We start from the raw sequence: 27430 nt of genomic DNA on the forward strand, positions 1-27430 counted from the left end.
AGCCTAAACTTGACAAATTCATCACTGGGAGGGCAGCATATAGAGTGTTTTGAGCAATCTGTTTTTGATCAATCTGAATCAGAATATCAATTGTATTTAACTATGTGAGAGGAGGAGCAAAAATTACCAAGGCATCACCTTTTCTAGTAAAAGATAAGCAGATAAGTACATAGAGAGGTCAGGGTTATCCAGAAGATTCGGTTTCTCTGGATTATGACACACTGACTGCAAATACCTCCTTTCTTGTAGAATGCTCTGAATTATCAAGTTTTATTGGAAAGAATATGCATGGATATATCTATCATAATAAGTCTTATATGCTCATGGTTTTGCAAAGGGTTCCCTAAGGTGATATCTCTTCTCAACGGAGGGTTGGGACGCAACAGGTGACATTTTGCCTAATTAAACATTACAGCATTTTGATTAAAAAAAACCAAAACAACCTGGAAATTTCAAGGAAAACTCACCCGCTGGCATTCCTTTGAAACATACCTATAAAGGGCTTTCCAGTGTTTATCCTTGCTTATGGGTGTTTGTTGTGCCAAAGAGGAATTCTGTGTGCAATCGCTGAATGAGGAATCGGACTCTTCCCTCCAAAGTTTTATCTAATTGCATACCAACACATAACAAAGGACACAATAATATGTACAGGAGCTGAAGAGTTAATCTTTAGCAACTCTGCTAAAAAATCCTAATGGCAGACTGCCCATCATTCTTTTAGACAGAGCTTGTCAGAAAAACTAGGGCAGCTTGTCCAGCTCAGCAGTCAACTGATTACTAGTGAACTCAATGGGGCTCCCAGCCAACCCCTGAGATTGCTGCCAGCCCCTTGGGTATTCAAAGGCCAAGTTCCAATGTGGTTTACTTTGCCAGAATCACATGATGTCAGTGCTATTTTCTCCTGACCAGAATAACCAGTCATTCAGGTTACTGCGAATGGTATCAGTGAGCGGGGCCGGCACTTTGCTGTTAGAGGTCACATACACACATACACAACTAAGGTGCTGCTCCTTCTCACCCAGACCCAGGGGCCTCCGGAGGCTCCTCTAGGAGGACAGCTAATCCCAGCTGGTTGGTCCCAGCAACCCAAATCCTGCACAGAGTCCCACATTCTCTGGTCCACTCTGTGACCAGGAATGACTCCAGCTTGGTGGATGAGGTGCACTCAGAGCACAAAACAAACAGGCTGGACTTTCATAAATAACCAGCTGGGTAGGAAAACAATGGAAAGTGGGCCTTGGCTTTCACTTATATTATGTTATTTCAGGGTTAATAGGCAAGTTGCACAAATTCTGTGGGATTTAGTCAGCTTTATCCACTTGTGCCCACATTCTTCGCACAGTAGCAAGACATTAATTAATTTCTACATCTATCTGGAGATTTTTCCGTTGCTACAGGATTTGCAAAGGTACATGCATTCAAGGGGCAGCCAGTTTTTAACACTGTGGTTGCCCTTATCTCTCAGTGGGAGAAGCTATTTTGCTCCCTAAAACACAAAACAGAATTAAAAATAAGATCCACTTTTTAACATTCATCCCAGAGGAGGAAATATAACTGTCAGGAACAGCAAAAGGGTTGAGGTGGCCAGTGGACGCCACATTCAAAGTCTGTAATGTATTTCCCAATGTTCTAAGTACCTGGAAATATTTCTAATTTTCCTCTTTATTTTTACTTTCTTTGGGCATTATGAAGTCTACTTAGGATAAATCCATTTTGTAATTCATCCATTATAATTCATGAAAACATTATAAAAAATTTTAAAGAGATTAAATCTTGACAGTATTTTTAGATTTAAAGGCATTATACACAGATGTTGTATTATATCATGATATTTATAGTTTTTTTTTATCTTTTCCTGGTTCTGTCAGTAAATAAAATAGTAAAGTTTTAACTGCTGAGACAGAACAGGCAGTAATAAAAGCATTATCATGGTCTGTAAGCATTCACATGTTTTAAAAGAAAACACAAATTACCTCAGTCATAATATGCAAAAGAAACATAAAGAAATGTAATAATTCCATTAACTGTGCTATTAGCATAAGACAGTACATACTTGATGAATGAAGGAGTGAATGAATTCTCTGTTATTCACAAGATATTCTCTTACTAATCACTAGTAAGAGTGGGTACAGTCTTACTGAATAGAACCCTGGGAAAACCTCTAAGCAAAGTGACTGAGAACAAGATTATGAGAACAAGGTGTCTTAAGGTTAACCGATGTAGCTTTCCATGTCCCTCTCTGCCACAGCTCTGTTGAACGGGGAAATGGCCTTTCCATCTTCTTGCAGCAAAAGTTTGCACCTGTGACAATCATCTGTATTAAATGCAGATAAACTGTGACAAGCAGAAGTCAATCAGTCCAGGAAATTGCGCAGTAAGAAAAGACTGGAGAAGGAGGAAGGGAGAGTAGAAGGGAGGGACAGATGGACAGATGGACAGAAAGGAGATAGGAGGGGGATGGAAGGAAGGAAGGAAGCAAGAGAGGGAGGGTGGGAGGGAGGGAGGGAGGAAAGGAGGAAGGGGAGGAAGATTCTTAAGAAGGAAAGAAAGCAGACAAAAAAATTATTTTTACATCAATGCTTCATAATTTTCATTCATTCCATCCATGAAGAAAGTTTAGGCAGATTGGCAACAACTTCAAAGCCAACGCTATCACCAGTTATTCAATCAAAATCAGGTGCTATAGTTAGCTTTCCCTGATGCTTACTGCTCATCTTTGACTATTCAACTTGTCTTTTGTCCTGGTCTTTTATTTCCTTCTCAGATGCATCATCATATCTTACCTCTAACATAACATCTTTAATGAACTAACAAATGTTTGAAAGAAAGAAGCTTGCTGGATACAAGTTCTTTGGTGCTAAGGGACTCAGCAGTCACCACCAATTAGATTATAGCTGGATAATTTGACAGTTCGCAAGATGATTGTTTCGGGGAAGGCTGGAAATGTACAGAGAGAGCACAGCCTGTGGGTGCATGGTTTTCTCTGACGAACACAATACACACACCCCCAAAAAAATCCCAGAAATAAAAAATCCAGGAAGATTTAGATCCTTTGGACCGCAAAGATATACTATACAAATAAAATGTGTTAAGTTTTCTGAAACTCTTTGAAGAATTAGAAATATCCTGGGGGCTGCCTCTAGATATCTGCTAGGAATTGGTACAATAAGTACAAATCTCTCAATCCAACATTCAAGGCCCTCCATGAGGTATCCTCAATCCGTTTTCCCCACATGGCCCCTGCTGCCCAGTGCCCACCTCCCACCCATGAGTTGAGTATTCCAGCCACACTGCATAACTTCTCACGCATTTTCCTGCCCTTTCACTTTTGGCCATGCTGTCCACCTGGTCGAAATGTCTCCTACACACTTCTCAACACCCATCGCTTGAGGTCAATCAAAAATACCACTTCTCTGAAGTTGCTCCTTCCTCCCCCACAACCAGATGTGAGCCAACCCACTGCATCTCAATAGCCCCACATTTATACTTGTCTTAGAGACCGACCTGACTTGGCCTTGCATTACTTTACTGATCTTATCTCCTCCACCAGACATAAGCATATAAGCGTGGAGACGCACGTCTTCAGGGACCTGTGCTCAATAATTGTTTGCTGATTTGAAGTGAACTGATGAGGCTAATTTATTTTACAGTACTCCAGTGCATTGGTTCTCTAATAGCTGCTCAAAGGCCTTCCACTGATCCAAAAGCTCGTCTGTTGTAATGTCAGTGTTGTTTATAATAACACACAGGTATCAGAGATAAATAATTGAATTACCATAGGTTTATTAATCTCATCAAGAACAGAACCATTTACCTCTTCACTGGAATAAGATTTGTTTTGCTTTACGTTGCTCAGCTGGGACTCGGGGGTGGGGGTCAGTATGTAAGTGTGTGCACGGGTACATGTGTGTGTATGTGTGTTAACAGTCAGGGGCTGGGGGCGAATTAGGATAACAATGATCTTTACCCCTCTTGAACTTCAGACAAAAACATTTAAGCTACAAGCCTTGACACATTAGCATATGAAAGTATCAACCCGTCTTCTAAATTCCAAAATGAAATGAACTTGGCTGAACCATCAGGAGTCAACTCTTGGGTATTTTTTTCTTCTGCAACTGCTAGAGAATCTTGCTGAATTTGTTGGACATTCTACTTCTAACACTTTAATGACATTATCTTTAGTGTAAAACCACATGGGGACTAAATCTCAACTGTAAACTTATCAATGACTTTGAGCAATTAGCTTTGTTTATTATTCACAAATAAATGGGTATACAGCCAATGACTGAGGGGGATGAAAACCTTCATAGTCACCAAGCATGATATGGAAGCACAGGGTGTGCTGATATAGTGTTATGTGTAGTTAAGAATCAGATCTAATATAACTAATGCGGACATGTACTTCAACTAAGGTATTTTAGAGGTAGTAACAGATTAACCCTCTTAACATTCTTTAAAAAGATAAAAAAATTTGATTCATTTTTATTGATGAAACAGCTGGAGTGTAGAGAAGTTTCACAAGGTCATTAAAAGTTACCTTTAAACAACACAGCTCATTGATGAGTCTTGGTGTGTTTTGTCACGCATTTAATTGACAATAAGGATGCCCTATATGCAAAATGATCAAGTGACGGCCCGAATGCCTTTCCAAAACTTCTAGTTCGACTGTACCCTATTCAAGTTAGCTCCAGATTCCAGGGGCGTTTTAATCCTCTCTCCCCTAGTTATGCTAATACAGAAGGAGTGAAAAAGCCCACAGATTCTGGAATCAAAGCACCTCATCTAAACCCACCACCAGTTGGCTGTGTGATGTTGGAAAGCCCCTTCGCTTTTCCCTCGGATGGAAAATGAGGCCAATAACAGTGTCTGCCATCATACGGCTGTTGTCCGGATAAAACGAAACATTCTATGCAGCTTCTGTTTTACCGAAAACATTCATCTTGACCTACTTTTTCCAGAGACCTCTACCTGACAAAAGTATCCATCGGTTGAATTAAAGTCTTACTGATTTTTTTGCCTTAATTACTCAGCTTTCCTTTTTCATCTCAAATCCAAATACCGTTACAGAGGGAAAAATGTGGCCAAGAAAAAAATTTATTAGCTATATAGCCATTCTGCATTTTAGAAATAAATTCATGTCCCTAAAAATTTTAACTGAACAAGTTCCCCTCCTTAAAAAAAAAAAAAAAAAAAAAAAAATTCCATTTAGCGTGAATAAAAAGAATGAGATCGAAGAAAGATCAGGAAAAAGGGAAAAACTCATAGAAAGATGCAGAGAAAGAGAAAGAGAAGAAGGGTCGTGAAACATAATATTCCTATTCCTGCCTTCAGTCCTCTAACTTCCAAAAAGAAAGAGAATATTCATACCATTAAAATAGTTTCGAAACCCAAGCTGTTTGGCGGCCAGTTGCAAAACCATGAGAATCATGGTTACTTAATCACCATGAGCTCGTGAAATTGGACCCGAAGTGACAAGACCGATTGGGTGAGAAGGTTAAAGGCACCTGGGGGCGGGGGGCGGGGGGGGTGATTCGCTCCAGCACTGCATCAGAGGCCCATGGCAAAACCTGACAAGATAGCTCGCATGCTCAGGTTGTTGGCTTCCCCACCCTCCTGCCCTCCAAACAGCACCAGGCTCTAAGCCCCCATTGCCTGGGGCGACCTGGCTTTGCCACAACCTCAGTTCTCCCCTCAGAACTGAGCAGAGCTTCGAGTCAAGCTGCCTTTCTGGGGCCTCACAGCAGGATCAGCTGGAGGAAGGGCCCAGCTGGTGACGAGGACTCTCAGAGGCTTCTAGAGATGAGGCAGCAGTGACTCGAGGGTGAGCTCTCAGGGCTCCAAAGCCCAATGGCCCTGATTCTAAACCTGACCTGGACATCTAGTAGGAGTTGTCTGGCCTTGGGCAAGTCAGTTCAACTCCCAGCCTCTGGTTCCTCACCCCTAAAATGGGGACAAAAGCAAGGTTATTGTGAACATGAAACGAAGCAATACACATATATAACTGAACACAGTTCCAGAAAGTGGGGAACACTGGGGGCCTGGTGTGCCTTGTTCCAGCTACTGTGCAGCTACAAAAGTCAGTGGGAGACTGAGGTGGCTCTCGGACGAGCTGGATGTGGGACCGTGAATTCCGGCGCCAGCAAAAACCAGCCTCGCTGGTCCTTGTTTGGTGCCGAATGAACAAATAAAGGCTCCAAAACCTTTGAGAAATAGAGAGACAACTCCAGAGATGAGGTCTACAAGCGCACGTTCTATGGTGTCTTTGTCTTTGAATTTATTAATACACATTGGCAGGATTATTTGTTGCAGTGCTAAAGAAAGATAAGATTTTTAAAAGGGACAAGTTTGGCTTTTTTTTTTTTAAGAACATTTTATCAGTATCTCCCATAATTAGGTTTTGTTTAAGTAATGTGATTTACTAAACTGTCTGAACAGCGTGGGCTTTCTTCCCCCCATTTATGTTTTTAGTGTCGGTAGCTCGTTGTTATTGTCAAGCATCTTGAGTGTTCTTTTATGGATGTAGTAAGCTATAAAAGAACCCCTTTGATGACTCATTTTAGAATATAAATTCAATGGAAGCAAACGTACTGCTTATCATTACTGAGAACTTCCATTCAGATCTACTACTTTTATAAATGCTCTGATCTAGCAGGGCAATTGATTCCAACATGCAATTTAGCCAACAGGCTGTTTAACCTTGGATGCTTATTAGTAAGGGAACAATGCTTTCAGGATTATGCTGAATAATTCAGCCCTTCCAGTCAAAGAGTTTTGCTAGTGGGTGAGAACACGATGTTGTCTACGCATCTAAGAACATTTCTACACATCTGGGGCACGTGGTCCCTGTGCTGCTTTCCCAGATCTGCTCTCCGAGCCAGGTCTCTCTTCTGCCACGGGACAAGGAGGTGGCATAAAACTAGCCCATACTTCCTGGATGAAGACTGATGAGGTCTCACTGCCATACGCCATGTGACCTCTCTTTCTGCGGATGCTACTGGCAATATATGTTTTATTTGCCCCTGGATACCTTACGAGGGAAACAATTCCAAATGAGATTTTACTGAACGTTCAGGATGAACTAGGAAACGACTTTGAGAAAGAAGGCCATCGGGTATCTTTTTTTTTTCTATTTTTAACTTTTCCGTTACACTGTCATTTCCAAAATACTTTTTTAAAGGTCTCATAAGTCAGGTTAGTATGGATACCAGTCCATTTTAAAGCAGGTCACGTGGAAATGTTGTAACAATAATAGAGGTAAACGCACATGTACATGTACACCTTCACAAAAACACACACCCACTTGCTCAACTTGACACTGAGCCCCAGGACTAACACACAGTCATGGACGGCTCTTCCCCCTGCACCTTCCTCCGAGGATCTGCCTTCATTTGGGTTCATATGGAACACCAGTATTGCCCTAAACCATGTTCTAGGGTCCACGAAATATTAATGATGTTCTATCAAGGTGGAGGGAGAGTTCTACAATCAGATTTGTAGTTTTGCTGAAAACAAATCCGAGTCACAGGAATGCAAGGCTGGAGAGAACCGCTTTGGCATTTCATAAACATGGCCATCTGGTCAACAGCTGCATCTCAGAGTGAATTGGTTTTTCTCTCTTTATTCATTGTTATAAAGCTTATAAAGTGATAACATTGTTTAAAAAATAAAAGGTCACTGGAAGAAAAGACAATTGCCTGTGCTGGTGACAGAAGCAAAGAGACTGTTAAGAGGTCATTGTACATGGTAGTGCTTGGCCACATACAGATACCTGGGGAGGAAATTATTTTCCAAAGGGCTACCTGTAAGTTTAGAAACTCATGATCATCCCTGAATATATCTCTCATACATGTCAAGGGGATATATATATATATGTGTATATATATATATATACATATAATCAAATCTATATATATGAAATCAAAATGTCCTAAGTGCTTATGCATCTTGGAAATACACATGGGTACTGACTGTGGGTGACACTTGAGCAAGATCCTATCTTATGTACCATGGACGAGAAATTTCTCACACAAGTGGGGACCCATCAGCTTAGGCTCTGGAAAGAGGGGCCCAGAGACACTGTGACATATTACTGTTGGAAAAGTCTACTGTCTGAATGATATGAAAATCAGATGCTTTATTTGACCAGGGTTGAATGTGAGAAGGAGGTCTCCGATATAGCATCCAGATAGATTCACAATGGTTTGAGATTAGCTTCTGTAGAATGATCTCTGATGGCAGTTTAAAGCGGGAAGCTCTGGAGGGAGCATTCTCATTAACAGGTATAGAAGAGCTCTTGAATCCTGAGAGAACCTATAAGACACTGCAGTAAAGAGAACAGGTAGGGAGGAGCCAAGTGCATTGAGATAAGTGAGGCCCTGTGGACTTCAGAGATTGGGATCTAGTTATCTTCCAGACAGTGAAACTTAAGGCAATGGGACCTCCAAGAGAACCCCCTGGTCTCCTAATTCATAGCTCCTTAGGGTGGTTCAGCACTGTATGATGCACCACAGGCCCATCTGAGCGTTGGCTTCAGACTACCCTGGACATTAAGAAATGTGTCCAGGTGTGCCTGGGTGGCTCAGTCGGTTAAGTGTCTGACTCTTGGTTTTGGCTCAGGTCATGATCTCAGGGTTGTGAGACTGAGCCCTGCGTCTGGCTCTGTGCTCATTAGGGAGTCTGCTTGGGATTCTCTCTCTCCCTCTCCCTCTGCCCCTCCCCACTCATGCTCTCTTTCTCTGGGGGGAAAAAAAAAAAAGGTGTCCAAAGTCTTCCATTCAAAATCATGTAAGTGTCCTTTTTATTCTTGCTCTTTAAAACCCCTTTGTCATTTTCTAAAGATTTATTTTACCTGGGCTCCAGGAAAGATAATCTAACTTTTCCCCAAATCTCCCTAAAATCTCATGGTGCTTCAAATACTAGGAACTTTCCCCTCCTCTCTAGAGTTTTGAAGACAGCCATGGAAGCCAGCCAATAAGAAAAGTCGCTTGCATGCAGTTGCATGCTGTTAAATCTTTCTGGCTGCACAACTAAGGCAACGTTGTTGGTGTGTTAGCCAAGCACATCTAGTACCGAGACTACAGCTGATTTCTACCGGGAGTGACCAGCGAAATGCAGAGTTTTGCAGGATAGTTCAGATCCTGCCATCTGGAAGACCACTCACAGATCTGTCTTCTGCATCAGGTTCAGACAGAGGCGACACGCGTACTAGTGGGAGGCCCAGTGGACCTGCTTTTTCTGAACTCGTGGACAGCCAGTTCTGGGAGCTACACAGACGGTGACAAAAGGTAGCTTGCCTCATTGATTCCTGCCTCTCCATCACAGGATATCTTGACCTTTTAATGGCAAGAAACACTTGGGTATACTAGACTAGTGGGATCAAGGAAAGGGGAAAAAAAAGAAAAAAAGGTCAAGACCACAGAATTTAAGACTGAAAAGGAAAGCTTGATGAGGGGGAGAAAAAAGGAACTCAAGAGCAGCCACACCCCAAACTTGTTTGAAAGTAACTACAGACCATTCACATCACATGTCAGCCTTTAATGAGGAGGTTTGGTTGAGTTTACCACGTTTGTCATTTTTCACGCACCTACATGGTTCACCCAGAAGAACTGCACCTTCTTTCACGGGGCTCCTCCCTCTTGCTGCCTTCCCCACCCCAGCCTCCTAAACACAGTCCCCCGATTTGATGGGATATTTCAATCCTGGCTTTGATGCAGAGGGTCAGCTTGGCACACAGGTGATTTCCTTGTAGATTCAGAACATTTACTTTCTTCCTGCTGGATCCCTCCCAGAGATAGCATCAAACCTCTACCTACGCAATTAGTTTTCACAGGTGGCTGTTTTGCCTCCAGTAAAACTACTTTCTTTCTCCTTCTGCAAGTCAAAGCAGAGCGAATGCACATGAAAACATTTCAGATATGAAACAAACACTTTCATAAAGGCAGCAGCTATGATGCAAGGCTTCATCTGTGACTGACCCAAGCTATAGAGTGAACTCCGCACGCCAGGATCAAAGTTGAGGAGGACCCCTTCTGGGAGAAGGAGCAGAATGAGATTTGCAGGCTGGGGATGAGAAAGGGAAGGGAAGCCACAACCAATGCTGGTTCATGATCTCTGGGGGTCTCCTGAGGTTAGTAAACACTTACTCTTGAAGGTCTGAGCTCACCATGCACAGGCCAGAGAGGGGGAAAAAAAAGATGTTCCTCCCCAGGAACAGTAGTGGCTGACGAGGCAGCTGTTTTGTTTCTTTGTTTGGTTCCTGTGGCACCAGAACGGTTTCTACGCGAAACTAGAAAGTTGTGAGAGGTAGTTGTTTCCCTGGTCCTTCTAGAAAAAAATTCCAATTTTAGAGGCAGCCATTTGCAAAGGAAAAAAAGGTTCAATGTCGACATAAATCCCTTGAACTAAACATCTGTTTAAACGGTTTCTAGGTCAGGGGTCTAAAACTGTGACACACCAGGGGTGCAGACATGATTTCTTTCCCAAAATCTCCCAAGTACCTCGGCATGCACAAGAGCCCGCAATATTGTTTAAACATCTGGCCCGCTTCCCCCCAAAGAAAAGGGCTGAGAGGGCGGGTTGTTGTGACTTTTTGTTTTAACCTATAACATGATTTTGTTATTTGTACAGCCTCTAAATAAACTACCGTTAAAACAAGGCAGTTTTTTTTCTTTACTATATTATTCAAAGCTACACGGTCCAATGGCATCTTGACTGGCACGAGGGGGTTTGGTTTCACAGAAGCTGCAAACTCAGGGATGTTCGTGAAGAAATGGTTGCCATCAGTCCTTCCCCGTGAAGAAAAACTTCCAGAATTCCCAGTTTCCGCATTTTCCTTCATTGCTCTGACAAAATTAAGCAGGTACCCTTATTTTTGAGTTATTTTCTGTACTTGGTATTTGTCTATGCAAGAAAGATTGGGTTTAAGATACGAAAACATAAACTCCCCATACAAAACTTCCCCATATGAAAACAATGGGGAAAAGGGGGCACAGCCTCCCTAATGGCTTGGTTCAACCCCTAATACATGTGGAATTCAACACTGATGACCACAAAGGGATCTATGTGACCATACACAGGTTCGCTACCCAGATTTCTCATACTCACAGCTCAAATCGCCCAAAGAATTTGTGTTACGTATTCATTATGAAGGACAATTATGGACCTATACTATCACGTTCATGACTGAAGAGCTTAGGAACAGCAAGAGGGAAAGGGAGCCTCAGACATATGGAGTAGCCTGTTCAGTAAAGGGGTGGGGGGAGGTACGATCTATGAACCCAAATACCAGGGTTTATGCTCAGGGATTGGTAGTTACTCATTCCCCGCCCCCCAAAACTATTATTGCTCCTGTGTTATGTCTCTGCCCCCCAAAACATGCTGGAGGATAAAAGGCAATCCAAAAAAAACGTCTTAGTTCAAGTGAGAAGGAGTGATTTTGCTGACATAGGGTAGAACAATACTCCATGCTTCTCAAATATAATAAAGAGATTAGAGTTTTGTTTTGATTTATGTTAATGTACAGAGGAGGAAAGGAGACAAACTCCAAAATCTTGCCTCTAGCACAGACTTCCGGCCTATGGGAACAATTCTCCAAAAGAACGTTAGAGAAAAACAGAAGTGCCCCCTTAAAACTGACCAAAAAAAGAGAAGCAAGTAGATATTCCCACTAATACTAGATATACACTTCAAAACATATTCAAAAAATATGTTGTATTTTTTCCTCCCTCTGCTTCCAGGAGAGGCGACCCATTACACACCCCTGCCTTTTCTGCCCATCCTGTCAATAACCACTTTTCCATCCAGGGAAAGGTGTTTCTATACTTAGGCCATTTTTTTACAATTCGAAGTGTATGCCCAATAAATAATGTCAGAATAAAGAAAGTGACTGAAAGAGGTTTAAATAATATTATCAAAATAGAGAGACCAAAGGAACCCCTACTCTCCATGCTCCTAAGACATCTTGCCATGGTTTCTTCGGGAAAGCAAAAACGATCAGTGACGACTTTTTATGTATCTGAGGATTAGCCAGTATATAATAAGATAAACATTTTCATTAATTATCCAAAGGCTCTGTTCTGCTACATCTTCTCCTACAATGTTATATAGATACTCCTTCCCGGATCTGTCTTATTTCCAACAGACTGTATTTGTAGGAGATAGAGAAGAGAAGAATTTCAAACAATCCCGAGAATATAAATTTGAAAATTCCAGCCAGAGAATGTTGGGGCCAAGAAGAAACTTGAAAGGAAATCTGGGCTATCCTTCCACCTAAGGCAAAGCCACACCCACCGCAACCTAGGCAGATAATCATCTAATCTAATTTTAAAATAAATCGGGTTCCATAAATTCCCTCCCTAATGCATTCCTGTGCCTGACACCCTTCTCCTCATGAAATTCCTCTTCAAGCTGAGCCTAAGCACATCCAGTCATTACCAATTGTGTTACGTGAGTAAAAAGGCAGATTTAGTGGAGAACACAAGGAGCTCTGTGCGATCAATCGTAAGAAATTACCAGATCAGCCGTGATTGATTCTGGCTACGTATATCTGGGTCCCGGCAATGCCCTATGGATCACGATCCAGAGCAAAGGTAGAGGCTTCCCATTGTGTGGATCGGACATTATGTATCATACTTGCAACTAGGACTATCTATCACTTATCTGTCTGTCTGCAAACCATAAACAGTATCCGGCTACTGGGTAGATGTTAGGGACTTAATGTTTGTGAACCCCCCTCCTCCAACACATACTAAATTCATATGTTGAAGCCCCAACTTCCAGTGTGATCCTATTTGGAGACAGGGTGTCTATGGAGGTAATTAGGATTAAATGAGGTGATAAGGGTGGGGCCCTAATCTGATAGAATTAGTGCGCTTCTAAGAAGAGAAGGAATACTGGAGATCTTGTTTGCTCTCTCCCTGCCACAGTGAGGACACAGGGAGAAGGTAGCCGATAATCCAAAAGAAGAGGCCTCAGAATGGAACCTCCTTGCCAATACCTTGATCTTGGACCTCTCAGCCTCCAGAACTATGAGACAAATATTGATGCTGGTTAAGCTACTCAGGTGTTTTGTTAGGGCAGCCTGAGCAGACTAAGACTAGATGCAGATCATGAACACCGCTGTGTTGACTCTGTGTCCCTCTCTGTAGACACTCATCTGTCCTCCCCTAACATCTCTGAGACAGCATCCCTCTCACTTTTAGGATGACTCCTTCTAGTCTACTTACTCACTTAGCACATGTGTACTGAGCAGCAGCTATGTGGCAGGCATGGAGCTACATGCTGGAGATACATGTGTTAATGAGTTTACAGTGTCGTGGGGAGGAGAACTAAATAAGCAATCCCAATACTAGGTGGTAAGCCCTACGACAGAAAAGTACAAAGTGCTATAAGAGCCCTTTGTAGGAGAAGCAACCATCTCAGACAAGGGTAGGGAACCCACATCCTGCAATAGAAAATGTCTCAGAAGGGCCCAGAAGGAGAATCAACACTAGTCAGCTGACGGATGGAGGATGGGGGTCTTGGTTGGATGACAGCGTACAAAGATCCTGGGCTGGAAAGTGTGGGTTCCTCTCCCCTAGTCACTCACTGTAAACATCCCTCAAGGATCATCTGCAGCCCCTCTCCAGAAAACATCCTTCCGCTGACAGCCCCACTGACTTCCAAGTCCTCAATTGTGCTCCAATCTGTATTCCCAATCATAACCCCTTCCTCTTGTGCTCTAAGCATTCTTTTTAATTGGCTGGTCGTCCATTCAGCAGGGCATGGGACCAACAGCTTATCTAAAATCCAAGTCTTTATCCTGCCTCAGATCTGTTCTTCCTCTTGTATAGCCTCAGGATTTACCCAGGGGAGCAGACCTCTGCCCTCTCCCCCACCCTTCATGTCCATCCAATCCTCAAGGTCTCGTTCCTCAGTACTTCCAGAATCTGTCCATTCCCATTGTTCCTGTTCTCAGTTGGATCCTAAGCATCAAATTTGAGGACTGATTTTTTTTTAAAAATTTCTTATTACAAATAAGGACTTGACACTTCATTAATTGAAAGCTGCAATAATCCACTGATGAAAACACAAATCCAAGTGACGAAGGTAGACACAAAGTAGAAGATACTATCCTAGAATCCACACAGAGAAAAACAGACAAATGAACACATATTTTGAGCTTTGAGCTTCCTGACGCACCACAAAAAGGAGAAAACTAGATTGATGACACAATTCTCATCATAGGATAAAAAGAGGCATGCCAACAAATCTGTTGCCTGGAAGGGATTTCGCAGAAAAACAGATTACTGGGAGTTGAATAAGGGACACTGAAAAACATCACAGGAAAAAGGAGCCTTTCTGTAAAATGAGCAAAGGTCTTCCGTATATGGATCTTTTACATATAAAATGTTTCCTAAATATTTCATTTACAGTGAAGCTCACCTAAGATTAGTCAGGATTCTGCAAATGCAGTCTATACTGAAATACAGTGACCCGCTTCTTACAGATAGCTTTCTGATAAATCTAACCATCTCTGAGGTTATCTAAGTGCAAATGCCTCGAAGGGACTTTTAACCAAGGCCTTATTCATAAATGAGGTCACAAATTAGTACCAAAACTACTATGATATTAGGCTACTTACTTGTTTTCATATTTCATTCCAACAGAAAGGCTTTCCCAGGGGTGCCTGGGTGGCTCAGTTGGTTAAGCGACTGCCTTCGGCTCAGGTCATGATCCTGGAGTCCCTGGATCGAGTCCCGCATCGGGCTCCCTGCTCGGCAGGGAGTCTGCTTCTCCCTCTGACCCTCCCCCCTCTCATGTGCTCTCTGTCTCTCTCATTCTCTCTGTCTCAAATAAATAAATAAAATCTTTAAAAAAAAAAAAAAAAGAAAGAAAGGCTTTCCCAGAGAACCTTAACTTACAACCTACACACTTGTATTGTATCATTCTATTTGCTTCCTCATACCAGTACCCCAAAAGCAGTACCCCAATCTAAGTCACTTACTTATTAATTTGTTGGTTTGATCGATCATTCTCCAAGATAAGGTAAGCTCCCTGAGGGCAGAGGTCATGTCTGTCTTGCTGACTACTGTGTCCACAGCCCTTAGAATTGTCACTGGCATGGAGCAGATACTCAATAATTCTTTTTTTTTTTTAAATCATTGAAATGATTGGGCATGTTTTCTATGGTTTTTGCTCTAAATCCTTTATGCTGTACCCCATATGTGTGGAGAAGACAAAGATGATATTTTACACGAAAATGTAAAAGCTTGGCTTAAAATGCCTTCCTCCCCGGACTCCATTTTCTCTCTTCTCTAATCTGTCCTCCATTTTGCTGTTGGGGTTGTCTTCTAAAAGACAATCTGGGGGCACCTGCGTGGCTCAGTTGTTAAAATCTGCCTTCGGCTCAGGTCATGATCCCAGGGTCCTGGGATCGAGCCCCGCGTCAGGCTCCCTGCTCTGAGGGAAGCCTGCTTCTCCCTCTCCCACTCCCCCTTGCCTGTGTTCCTTCTCTCACTCTCTCTCTGTCAAATAAATAAATAAAATCTTAAAAAAAAAAAAAAAAAGACAATCTGATCATAACCGCTCAAACACTTGAGGAGTTACCCACTGGAAACTCTTCATCATGGCAGCTGGAGCCCTCAGCAACCCTAACGTGTCAGCCTACTCTCTAACAACTCCCCCCACCCCCTCCCCCAGACTGCTCATGAAGCTCAACTGCCCACTTGCCCTATCCATTCCCAACGACACCTTTTCTTGTGCTATTCCCAGCCTCCAGGACCCCAATTCCTCACATTCCTATCTGAGGAAACTGTACTCCTTTTTCAAACACTTTTATTGAGTCACAGAGCCTTCACTGACTTCTTGTGAATTACCGAATCCCCTCCTGGGGATGCCAATGGCACTTTTCAGCTATCTGTATGGCATCGTCTACCATCTGTTTTATATGATATAGGTGGTTAGCTTTCTGTTTCCATTGCTAGATTAGATTATAAACTTGAGATGAGGGATCACTGGAATTATTGGTCTTTGTATTTCCCCAACCTTTAGCACACGGCAAGGCAGATAGTAGCCACTAAACAAATGTTCATTGAATTAAACATCTGCATAATTTGAAGAAGTACAGAGGCACTGGTGGTGGTTGCTCTGGACTTCAATTTTATATGGTTGAAAACCCAGGTACAGCACAACCGTTCACTGGAACAGAGATTGTATTAGTGCCCACTTGACTAGCTAGCAGAGTCATATTAGTAATTGTTGCATGCAGTTCTCCTATTGTAAGAAAATTATTTAAGTTCCAGCATACAAATGCTCATTTTTTCCTAACAATGACTCATGTTATGAGGTGCTCTACTATATTAAAAACAGTTTTATAGACTGCGTCCATAGACTGACCTTTTATTTTTTTTAACCTGACGTCACCTGGAACACCGTATCTCTTTCCGTGCATATTTAAAATGATCCAGGGGCTTTCTCATCCGCCTTCACTGATAAAAAGACAGGCATTTTTCAAATTCTGCATCAGATGTGACGCTAGGGTTTTTTCCCTGTTTTTTTAACATTACAGAATACCAAAAACCTTGTACTTGAAGAAGTCTTATAACTCTAAGTATAGGGTTCAGAACTGTAATTGTGCCATTTCTCCATTACTTTCCATACTGCCCCCCACCAAGATTCAGTTTTCCAAATTACAACATCATTTCCAAAAGTACTACCAATCAGCAGAGACGGCAATGAATGAATTCGTCCATATGCATCTGTCAGGCTATTGAGTGATAAAGCATACAGGCTAGGAGAACGGGATTGAGACATATGTGTTCTTACCATCTGCACACGCTGCAGCAGTGCATCTCACACATAAGATACGTCTGAAGCCTCATTTTACACATGAAGAAGAAAAGCATTCACGCCAACCCGCAGCACAATTCACGTCACGTTGGATTCACAGTTGGTGGCTTTATGTTACTTTATGTTACATACGCCTATATGTCCAAAATTTTTTCTTGTGAAAAACGATGTAGACATAAAATCAGACAGCTCCTTTAGCCAGAGGATACTGGCTTTCATTATGCTACCAAAATCCCACTCACATGAAAACGGAGTATTAGGAAACAAATTTGTTTGCCTTCTCTGAACTCGTAATTTTTACTTTAATCATGCCTCAAAACTAAAGAAAAGAAAGGAAGTTGAATGGAATTAAAAAAAAACACACACAAAGTGGCAAACTATGTATGTTAATTTTGCATTACATATTTTAGAAGGGCAAATTCGTTATTTATACAGGTGTTACCTGACCTCTGTCCCACGAGTTATTCATTTTAACCTATTAATAAGCCACACTATAAACAACAATGAAAGTTACGTGACCTTGCACAGCTGTCTCAAGCCACTGGACTTCTATCGTTAAGGAAACTGTTAGATGACCCTGTTGTCAGAACACACTAAATCTGTCCGAATAAGGGAAAACAAGACTTTTTCTCCAAAGGATAAAACAAAAATCCTGGGCAACTTGCTGCTCCCACTGTACAGTTAGTTACCATTGTTATTTATCATTTATTATTTACCTATGTTTTTCATATAAGCACTACAGGAAGCTTTTATGCTGCTTGTGGCCCATAATCAGTTGCTTATTGCCAAGGGAAAGACTTTTTCCCCAGAAAGACAATCTGTGCACACACTAATTTGAAAGACAGGATAGGAGCTGCAAGTGTTTTAATAGCCCATTATCAAAAATTATCCCTTGGCTATAAAATCCCCAGACCATTGGCTTGAGATCAGCTCAAAGAATAAATGAGATTACAGAATTTAATCTAGTGAAGGGGAGTGAGAGATGAGTTTTAAAAAGCCTTAGATCACACACACACGCACACACACAAAGGCAGAGGACAGAAACAAGATCAGTTTAGATTAAACCCTCCACATGTTTACCTCATACAAATCTGACATGTTCCAAGATTGATTTTAATTTTTCAAGGTATGCCGTCACTTTGCGACATTTTAATAAAGAGTGGGAAATGCTCAGAAAAAAAAATTATATAGTGAGGTGACAGGAAACAAAACAACATTTTGTCTTAAATTTGCACAACCTAATTTATAGCAATAAAGCAGAACCTATGAGTTCTGGTAAATGTCAGGGCCGTCATGTCCATTACATATGTGGGTAGGTATGAAGCAGAGTCTCCGTAGGCCCTTCAAAAATTGCACACAGCCGCCCTAATGCAAACCAGAAGTCTCAGACTGCTGGATGAACACTCAGATTCATTCCCATGTGGATATTTAGAGAGGGTCCCCTCCACCCCACCCCATCCTCATTTATGTACATTTCAAGGGACCAACCCGAGGCCATGACATGGAGGTGGCTCATGAGAAGACAACTCCCACTGCAACAAAATGTGGCCCAGCCCCTGCAAAGAAAGCATCAGAGTCCTGTAGAACCTCCCCCTCTCCCCACAACCTCTGCTCTCTTACATCTCCTCCCCCTTCTCCTCCCCCCTCCCCTCCCCACGAGCATCTGCCTTGCCCAATCTTGCCTGGGCCAGCTCCAATAACAACATCTGCTTGGCAGCTTTTCAAGCCCACGGATAGTTATCTAACTGAGGCTTTTGTGCTGTACTGTTTATTCTATGTGAAGAAATGCCTCCTTAGTTGAAAGAGTACTTTAGAAAAACTGTGCGGCTATTAGCAAGTGAAGCACAAGGCTAATAACCCCCACCTGCTCATCAAATTAATTATGACATCTGAGTCATTATAACTCAGAAAGAAAACACGACTGCAGATTTGTCACATGTAGGAATAAACATGTATTAGGACCAGAAAAAAAAAAATCAGACCAAGAGACTCAGCTGGACAAAACACATGCTTCCACATTTCAGAGACTGGAAATATGGATCCTAGCTTTCCAAGTGAACCAATGAAGAAGGACGAGCGGTTGGCCAGCCGCACTATTGCTAAATGGAGCAAAATGAGATCAAGTCAGGGAATATGGAACCTCACGGAGAACACTTAAGGAGTCAATAATAATTTCTTTAAATGAACCAAAATGCCATACAATGCCATCCTGCAGAGGAAAATATGCTATGATGAAGGCGACCCCATGTCATTTGGTCCATCTTAAATATACTCACAAAGACTCGGGATAGAGGATTTTCTCCCCTACATACGGAAGGATATTTTAGCGATGCCAGTAACAGTCTTGGGAAAAAATACATTAAAGATGAAAATAAAAACTTGTCATTTAAAACTTGCAAGATTACAAGGCAAATTCCATTCAGTAGCCCCAAGAACTATAACATTTAAAAGTCAGACATTTAATATTATATCTCATAGTCAATACGGTTTTGTTAATATTTCATAGTATTGAAAGTAGCAAGTTTTCATTATATGTTTTCAGGAAACTTAAAATCACTACCAGTCTCTTATTCTTCGCATCATTTCTGGCATTTGCAATTATAACACATATTTTACAGTAGCTTATCCCCACGTTTGGGAGGAGAAAATATTCTTTTTATTGTGCTTTAGAAGTAAGTGCAGGTAAATTTTAATTAAAGTAAATTTTTTTTAAAAAATAGTATATGAATTAATAGACGATGACCCATCCAATAGAGCCATGACATTTTTCTCTGCTGTTATTTTAAGAGAAATGAATCTCTGAAAAGATTATTTGCATGAATCACAATCAATCACTATTATTTTAAAAACACTCCTACTTAAATATTGGCAGCTATAACTGTGAAGTCTCTTCAGACGTCTGCAATGTCTTTATTATCGAAGAAACTTTTTTATTCTTTTGGAGCCCTTGTGCTGCCAATCAGAAAACAAATCTTTCTTTTAAAGCACATTACTATTTGCTAAATGACATTAGCCTACGATGTTTTATATCCTACCTCCAGAAAATCCATCCCAATTTAGTAACAGCTATAACCAGTTCTTGCAAGTAAAAAATTTTTCCCTTCTGTTTTACAGAAGCAAAACCCACAGAACAGTTCATTTTAACATAGGACATGTTATATTTATAAATCCTTCATATAAAATAAAGCAAATCTCGGAAGCAATACAATTACTTTTTCTCTCAGTAGAACAACTTTGTTTCAGAGTCTAGTGCTGAGTTGATTTATGTAAATGTGTTACTTAACCTCAACTTAAGATATAAATCCAGAGCAAACATAAGCATGGCAATCTTGATACTCGACTCCGCCAAATCAGAAGATTTAGCCAACCTAGACCAAGAATGAATTAAGGTTATATTGAGAGTGTCAGTCCTGATCAAGAAAACAAGCACAGGCAGAGCAGACCAGGGAGATCACTCATTAACCAGCCAACAATGCTACAGCCCTTTTGTACGTCTGGGAAAACATGTTCCCAGTTTTCAACTCCACAGCAAATCAAGGCACTCTTGTTAAATGGGTGAATTTTCTGGTTTTTTTCCACCTCGTCAGTCCTGAAAAGAAACTCGGGTTCTCTGTTTATGATCTGCATAACTCCCCACATGTGAAACGGGATAGGCCTTGAGTCTTTTAAGGTAAACGGACCAGTGCTCAAGGTAGAGTGATCGACCTGGCTCTGAGGGGTTAATGCCTGCCTTCTGAAAATAACTTTCGAGTTGTTTTTTAACAACTGGTTCCCACAATTATTAAATTCCTTTACCATGATAGGTAACAGTTATGTATCCCAAAGTACAACCGTGGACGATCCAGCAGCGGACTTCTGTCTGTGTCTCCTCACACACTCACACACACACACACACACACACACAAGTTAGAGCCACACTTAGTCAGACATGCTGTACAGAAGTCCATCTGTCCAAGCCTGAAGAGTCAATACATTATTGTGTGGAAAACATCTTTAGCAAGTATCAGTATTATTGTCGGCCTAACTTTGAAAATTCTAGAGGCATGCCAGAAAGAGAGCTACATAAAATCCAGCAGTTCCCAGATCATACACAGTACAGAGATTCTCGTATCCACTTAATCTCAGCACGAATCTCCACCCCTACTTCCTTCCCAATGGTATGTGGTCTTGAAAACACAAATGTTCACGTTTCCTGAAGCTGAGCTGCAAAGGAAAAGTCCCCTCCCAAGAGGCAGAGCTGCATGCTTTTGGTGCCCCTGAAATTGTTCACTATAGTACAACATAATGTGACACTCACCACAATTAGCCCCAGGGAAACAGTCTTTTTTTCACCTCTGATGTCATATAATAGATAAGGCCATGCTCTGAGATCCTATCAGTGAGCCATGTTATCTACAAACAAAGTATTTTAGGAAGAGTTTGTGAAGAGAGCTGCGATATTCCAAGGCTAATTTGAAGTGCCTGATGGCTAGCGTTCCTCTAAACCTCACCCTGACAAACACTGGGGAGCAGAAAGCAACAGATGCAAATTACTGTCCAGAAATTAGACCATTGGACATTTTCACTGGTAGTTCTTCAATCTAAGTAATCTTTTCGCTCTCATTGTCTCCCCCTTCTCTCTTTGGCGGTCTTCTTCCCTACACGCGCGCGCGCACACACACATGCACACGCACACACAGAGGAAGACATCCATTAATATTAATATTAAGGACAGTCTTCTGTAATGTTTTTCAGAATTTCTCAGGGGCTTAGGAGGGCTGCAGCCATGCCAAAATCACAAGCTTTCCTCTAGTCAGAAGGGATGTCTTTTCAAAGCCCAGCCCTCATTTTTCAGTCTGATGTAAGTAAAGTTACCTCTGTGTGCTGAGCTGAGCAGCTTTTCTTGGTCGTTTTTGTTTTCTAATGACTGCTATTCTGGCAAAGCTATTCATTTCAAAGGAAAGGTAGAAGCATTCTTTACTCTTCCCCTTTTAGATTATTTGCAGTTACTGACTCTTCTGAAATCTTAGATTGGAACAGAAACCTAAAGCATAGCACCATTTTAAAACAGCAAATCACCAGCATGCCTGGGATCACATTTCCCCAGAACAAGTATTCAATATGAGGCCCGAGAATTAAGTCTACATAGGCTAAAATTCACCAATAAAGACGGAGCATTATCTTTTAAAAAAAAAAAATGGGGCCTCCTCTGCTCTGATAGCATGCTGAGGGATTGTAATCTTTTGGAAACCCTGTCTAAACACCAGACAAGAGGTGGTGGAGTTATGCTTGCTTTTTAACTAAATTAACTGATTTCTTGAGAAAGTCAAATCAATTGTACCAAGGTGGTTAACTTTCAGAAACATTGTTTAGGCAACAAATAGATAGGGGATGTTTGGTTTTTTTAGTTGATTTATTCCATGAGAAAGTCACATTAACTGTCCCAGACCACTGACCTGATAAAATCTATGATAAAATCCAGAGGATGAACCATCACAAGAAGCTCCTAATTTGTCCAGGCCTCCATCTACCCAATGGGCCTCAGTGTGCAAGGCGGACCTTGCTGTTGATCCTTCTGATGGCAGTTCTACACTGACTTCGCCAAGACTGTCTCTCTGCATACACCCAGCTCTGCGAATTCTTCATCTGTGTCACATATTTAGATGAGTAATCCAAAGTTCATTACTTTCCTGGTTATCTCACGTCAACTTCTTCACCAGCCAACACTTACCTCTTCTAATCACTGAACACACTTGAATTCATAATGGTTTTGAGGTTTAGGCAATTGTCAATCTCCAAGTCAGAGTAAGAGAGGTAACAGAGGGATATGAGTGCAGTTCGAGTAAACAGGGAGAAAAAGGTACACGGAGCCATGGTGAAGAAACACTGCCAGGCCAGGGAGACTCTCATGACTACCTCCTGAGTCACTCCATTCACCAGCACTGACACAGTGAAGAATAACACAAGCATATACAAGTGAAAACCCTCTTACACACCGAGGGCTGGGGGTGCTTAAGTCCTTAGCATCTTAGTTTTCTCGTTGTGCATATCTAGCTGAAAGGGCTTGAGTGGGATACTATCCTACATTGCCTATCAAGGGCCTGATGCAAAACGAAGCAAGCAGCAGGAGGGAAAAGACTACATTGCTGGGACGGTTTTCAAATAGCGCTACACACAGACAAAGCAGTGAAAACTAACTCCTTCTTCCCCTCCTTTCCCAGCCCCCCTTTTCTGTTTTTTACATTTATGTGAATTCAGTAATCTTAATCTATGCAATCCTATTATGCCTAAAGAAACCAAAGGACTAAAAGTTGCTGATGTTGAAATCCCCATTAGTATACCACAAACTTCCTTGAAACTAGGAAGAAAAAAAAAAAAGAACTTCTCACTCCCAATCAAAAATGAAGCATCTCTCAAATGTACATACAACAGCTCGACCAATTATCAGTTTGCACCTGTAATGTGAGAAAATGCTCAAAAGACACACATGGTTACATACTCCTGGTCCATTTTTTTTTTTTTAATTAAGACAGAAAGTTCTTGGTTTCCCATATTCAATTTTTAAGTATGAGGTGGAAGCCAAGCATAGATTTCCCTTGGATCTGAGGCATTTGAAACGCAATGGAAAAAAGAGTTGGGGAAGAATCCTATACTTAAACACCCCCCACGCCAGCCAGTGGGTGAATTACTTAATGGTTCTCAGCTGTAAAATGGGAACAAGAATATCTCCCTCCAACAGGATACAAATGAACTAAGATACTGTAAACAAAAGACCAAAGTGCTAAGTAATTTACAAATATAAAGTATAATTTAAACCCCTTTAAAAAGCCCTTAATAAGGAAATACATTAACATAATCTACATACAATTACCTTCAGAGCAGTAAGGGCTTGCAATTCAAGGGATGGGTGGGGGATGAATGACCGAGAAAGGCGTGGATTTGTAATACTTACCTCCCTCAGAGAAAGCTGGAAGGTACAGTGTCCAGGGCATTATCTGTAGAGTCAGACTGGCTTTGGATTAATCCTGCCTTTGCCACTTCCTAGCTGTATGACCCTGAGCAGCTTATTTAAATTCTTTGAGCTCTGATTTCCTCATCTTTTTTTTTTTTTTTTTTTAAGATTTTATTTATTTGACAGAAAGAGACACAGCGAGAGCAGGAACACAAGCAGGGGGAGTAGGAGAGGGAGAAGCAGGCTTCCCGCGGAGCAGGGAGCCCGATGTGGGACTCGATCCCAGGACCCTGGGATCATGACCTGAGCCGAAGGCAGATGCTTAACAACTGAGCCACCCAGGCGCCCCTCCTCATCTTTATATGAGGAATAATAGTACCCATCTTGTAAAGGAAGCTGGAATGTTTAAACAAAATGCTACACGTAAAAGCACCTGACTTTTAAAAATAATACTCATGCAAGGGAAAGGAGACCACACCAAATATTTCTTATGGACTCTGTCCTCCACTTCTGTCTTGTTAATATAACCTCAGGCAGTTACCGTCTAAATATCTTCACGTACATATCCTGGATTGAATTCAAATAGTATGCTTTTTTTTAAGTGCATATTTTCTATACCAAGCAGAAACCTGGCAAAGGGAAAATACTTCTGTAAAAAACCTTAGAAAAGAAGAATTTATCAACTTAGGAAATTTCTTCATGGTGCTACAAAGAATTTTTTCTTGTAATGAGTTACTCTTTGCCACCTACCAGTTAGAAAAAAATCGAAACCTCAAAACACATTTTAAAAACAAACAGGATACTTTAACTTTCCAAAGTAAAGACTGTTGTAAAGATATGTTGTATTTGGAGGAGGATTTTTAAGTAACAAGTCTGTACTTGAAAATAAAATAGAAAGTAACTGCCCAATAAACAGCTTTATCTTTTTTTCTACAATTTAGAATTTTAAAAGAAAGTCCTCAAACCGCCCCCCCCAAAGCAACTATAATACATATGGTTTGCTGGTAGAATTTATTTCAAGTGTCTCCAGGCAATCTGAGTGTGTACAAATGTGTGCACAAAGGCACACGCGCGCGCGCACACACACACTCTAAAATACACACTCTAAAATTTTTGAATCAATAAGTCATTTGGAAGAATCTCCAGAAGTGTGCCGAGGCATGTTTTTGGTGTTTTGCCAAATTATGTGCTTCTGTTTGTGGCTTTCAAATATAGATTAGACAGACGCACAAGCACGTACTACTTGGCAAGTAGCGACAATGGTCTAGTCTGAATTTAGTAATTTAAGCTTTTCATTAGTCCTCTTAGGTGAAAGAAAGAATTAACACAACTTGTTGGAGCTCTATCTTTATATCCCTTTGTCATCCATTCCTGTTCGCTTGCCACAGATTGGAAGCCAAAGGAATTTCAGATGTCCTCTGAAGACAGACCTAAAGCAAGGGCCTCAAACGAGGGGTTCAAATGTCAAGTATATTTAAACTGGAACCTGAACTTTTGTTCATTGTTATTCTAAGGCTATAACTCTGCTTTTTCCAAGCTCCCCATTGTATTTGAACACCCAGTGTGCCCTCTTTTTTTTCCGACGAAAAATAAAGATAGAAATTACCTAAAGAGGTAAAAGGTCACTTGAGAGTTCTGTGTGTCTCATGTCTTGAAATTAACAGACCCAGAAGTAGACTTGTACGTGACGAAGTGCTCACAAAGAGGAGTCTGTCGGCTGTGACTTCTTTCTGGGAGAAGCTACGTCCTTGCTGCCCTGCTTCATACCACAGGCACTCCAAACGTCAGAGGTCAGCTTTTCAGGACCATGACCCCTGATGCTAAATTCAGAAACAATTCCAAAGCCAAGTTAATCCCAAATTCTGTCACAGCTATCCTGATGGCCTGTATATCTTTCTAATTAGGACCAACAAAGTAATCATGATCTGTCTCCAGATCACCTTAGAGAGCACCAAGGGGAAGTGAGGTGACTGGTAGTCTTTGACATTTTCTTCTGTTTGCGGGTCAGAATGATCCTGACGTCCAGTAGAAAAGTTCACAGGAACCAAGAGGTAAAAAGGATTAAATGCTGACAGAGTGGTCCATTGTTAATGGAGTCCCCTGTGTGAAACTACAGAAAGACTAGTTTATACAGCTGCTGCTATTTGTCATAACATTGCTAACAAGATACATATGTTCGATCGAAGTCTTATTTTGGATCTCTGACACTGGACAGTCCAATGGTCTGAAACATATGTGGAAATCAACAAACACCACTATAGAGAAGGAGGACCAATGTATCCCCTCTGGTTGTCTCAATGGCCAAGGAAAGAAAACACGTGAGCTTCTGACTGAGCACAACCTAGAACGTGAGCAAAACAGGAAAAACCAAGATGGGCTATCAACTGGGGCAGGACCCTCCTAGCAGCAAAGTATCACGTTTGGACTGTGTAGTACGGAATTTAGACCTTTAACCCCAGCGTGATTCATAAGTGGTGACTTTCTCTAAAAGTAAAAAATAAGGACTGAGCAAAACTATTTCTAGTTAAGGCATGAAGCGAACCATGTCATCTGTCCCTTGCATCTTCCAGTGGTGGAAGTCTGGTCTGCTTAGAAGTGTAGGCACACTGAGGAAAAAAAAATATATTAACCAACCTTAGGAGATTTCCAGTAAAACCTCTTAAGATAAGCTAAAAATCCAAAGTAAGCTCAATACAAAAATATTATCACAACTATGTATTAAGCAAGGTGTTAAGAATAAGTCAGATTTCATTTTCTCAGGAGTTTTTCATTTGAGTGAGGAGGATAGAGAAAAATAATTATAAACATTTCTATATATTCACACATATACACACACACGTGTGTGTGTGTATAGAGAGAGAGAGAGGGAGAGCAATTAACAAAGCTCTTTCACACACATTGTCAAAATCAATCCTGTGGAGTAAGTGCTAACTAGCACCACTTTACATATGGTGAAACTGAAAGCTTTAAGTCTCAGTGACTGATAATGGAACCAAAAATGGAAGCCAGGTCTTCCCATCATGGCCCTCACTTCTTCTATGATAATAGAAGAATATCATGTCTCCTGATTGCCATGATGAAAAGAATGTAGCATGCCTGAAAACCATGAATCCTATTTTCAATGTTAATACATTCTCGAAGTTGTATCACCTTCCGCATTACCTTTCACACAACCATTTTACCTAAGACTCAACTGCTAAGATGGTGAGCTTATTGAAAACCCAAATAAGGGGAAGTTAAGGCTAACAGTGATCAGACTGTCTCCAAAGAGAAAGCAGGTCCACAGGCTTCAAGGACACTTCAAGGAAAGAAAAGTTTTTCAAGCAGCGGGGAATGAAGTAACTCACTTTGGTGAACAAAATATAAACGCAGTTTGATGTAAGTTGCTCATCTACAACTCAATGCACCTAAGAAATTTTCTTAGATGAATATTTATGGGTTACAACATGTACTGCAGTGTGAATTTGCTCCTTCTACACGCTCCTTTCACACTCTTCCTCTCCACTTCATTATCCTATTATGAGCTGGCTGAAGAGCCATCTTGAACCTCAATGAAAGGAACAATTACCATAAAGCTCCCAACAGTAAACAATGGTCTTATAAAAATAATGCAAACTCAAGAGGTCGGAATGGTGTACAGATTCCTTTTGCATACTTCTCATCTAAAACAAT

At 41.2% G+C, this 27430-nt stretch overlaps 1 protein-coding gene across 8 annotated transcripts in view; it reads right to left on the reverse strand.

The window, feature by feature from the left end:
* Positions 1 to 27430, reverse strand: part of NFIB (nuclear factor I B) — a 235261-nt gene that overhangs the window by 174464 nt on the left and 33367 nt on the right. The window contains exon 1 of one of the 8 annotated variants that reach the window (XM_064580055.1): positions 23759 to 26405. The exons of the other annotated variants lie outside the window; for them this stretch is intronic. Within the exon in view, the coding sequence (XP_064436125.1) occupies positions 23759 to 23798 (40 nt within the window). The 5' untranslated portion in view covers positions 23799 to 26405. Of the gene's footprint in view, positions 1 to 23758; positions 26406 to 27430 lie in introns of those variants that run through there. 8 annotated transcript variants of the gene reach the window in all.

The sequence above is a fragment of the Mirounga angustirostris genome, unplaced genomic scaffold, assembly GCF_029215605.1.
Source record: "Mirounga angustirostris isolate CCGP_5_RB_7025 unplaced genomic scaffold, mMirAng1.0.hap1 SCAF_15, whole genome shotgun sequence".
Classification (NCBI taxonomy): Eukaryota; Metazoa; Chordata; class Mammalia; order Carnivora; family Phocidae; genus Mirounga; species Mirounga angustirostris.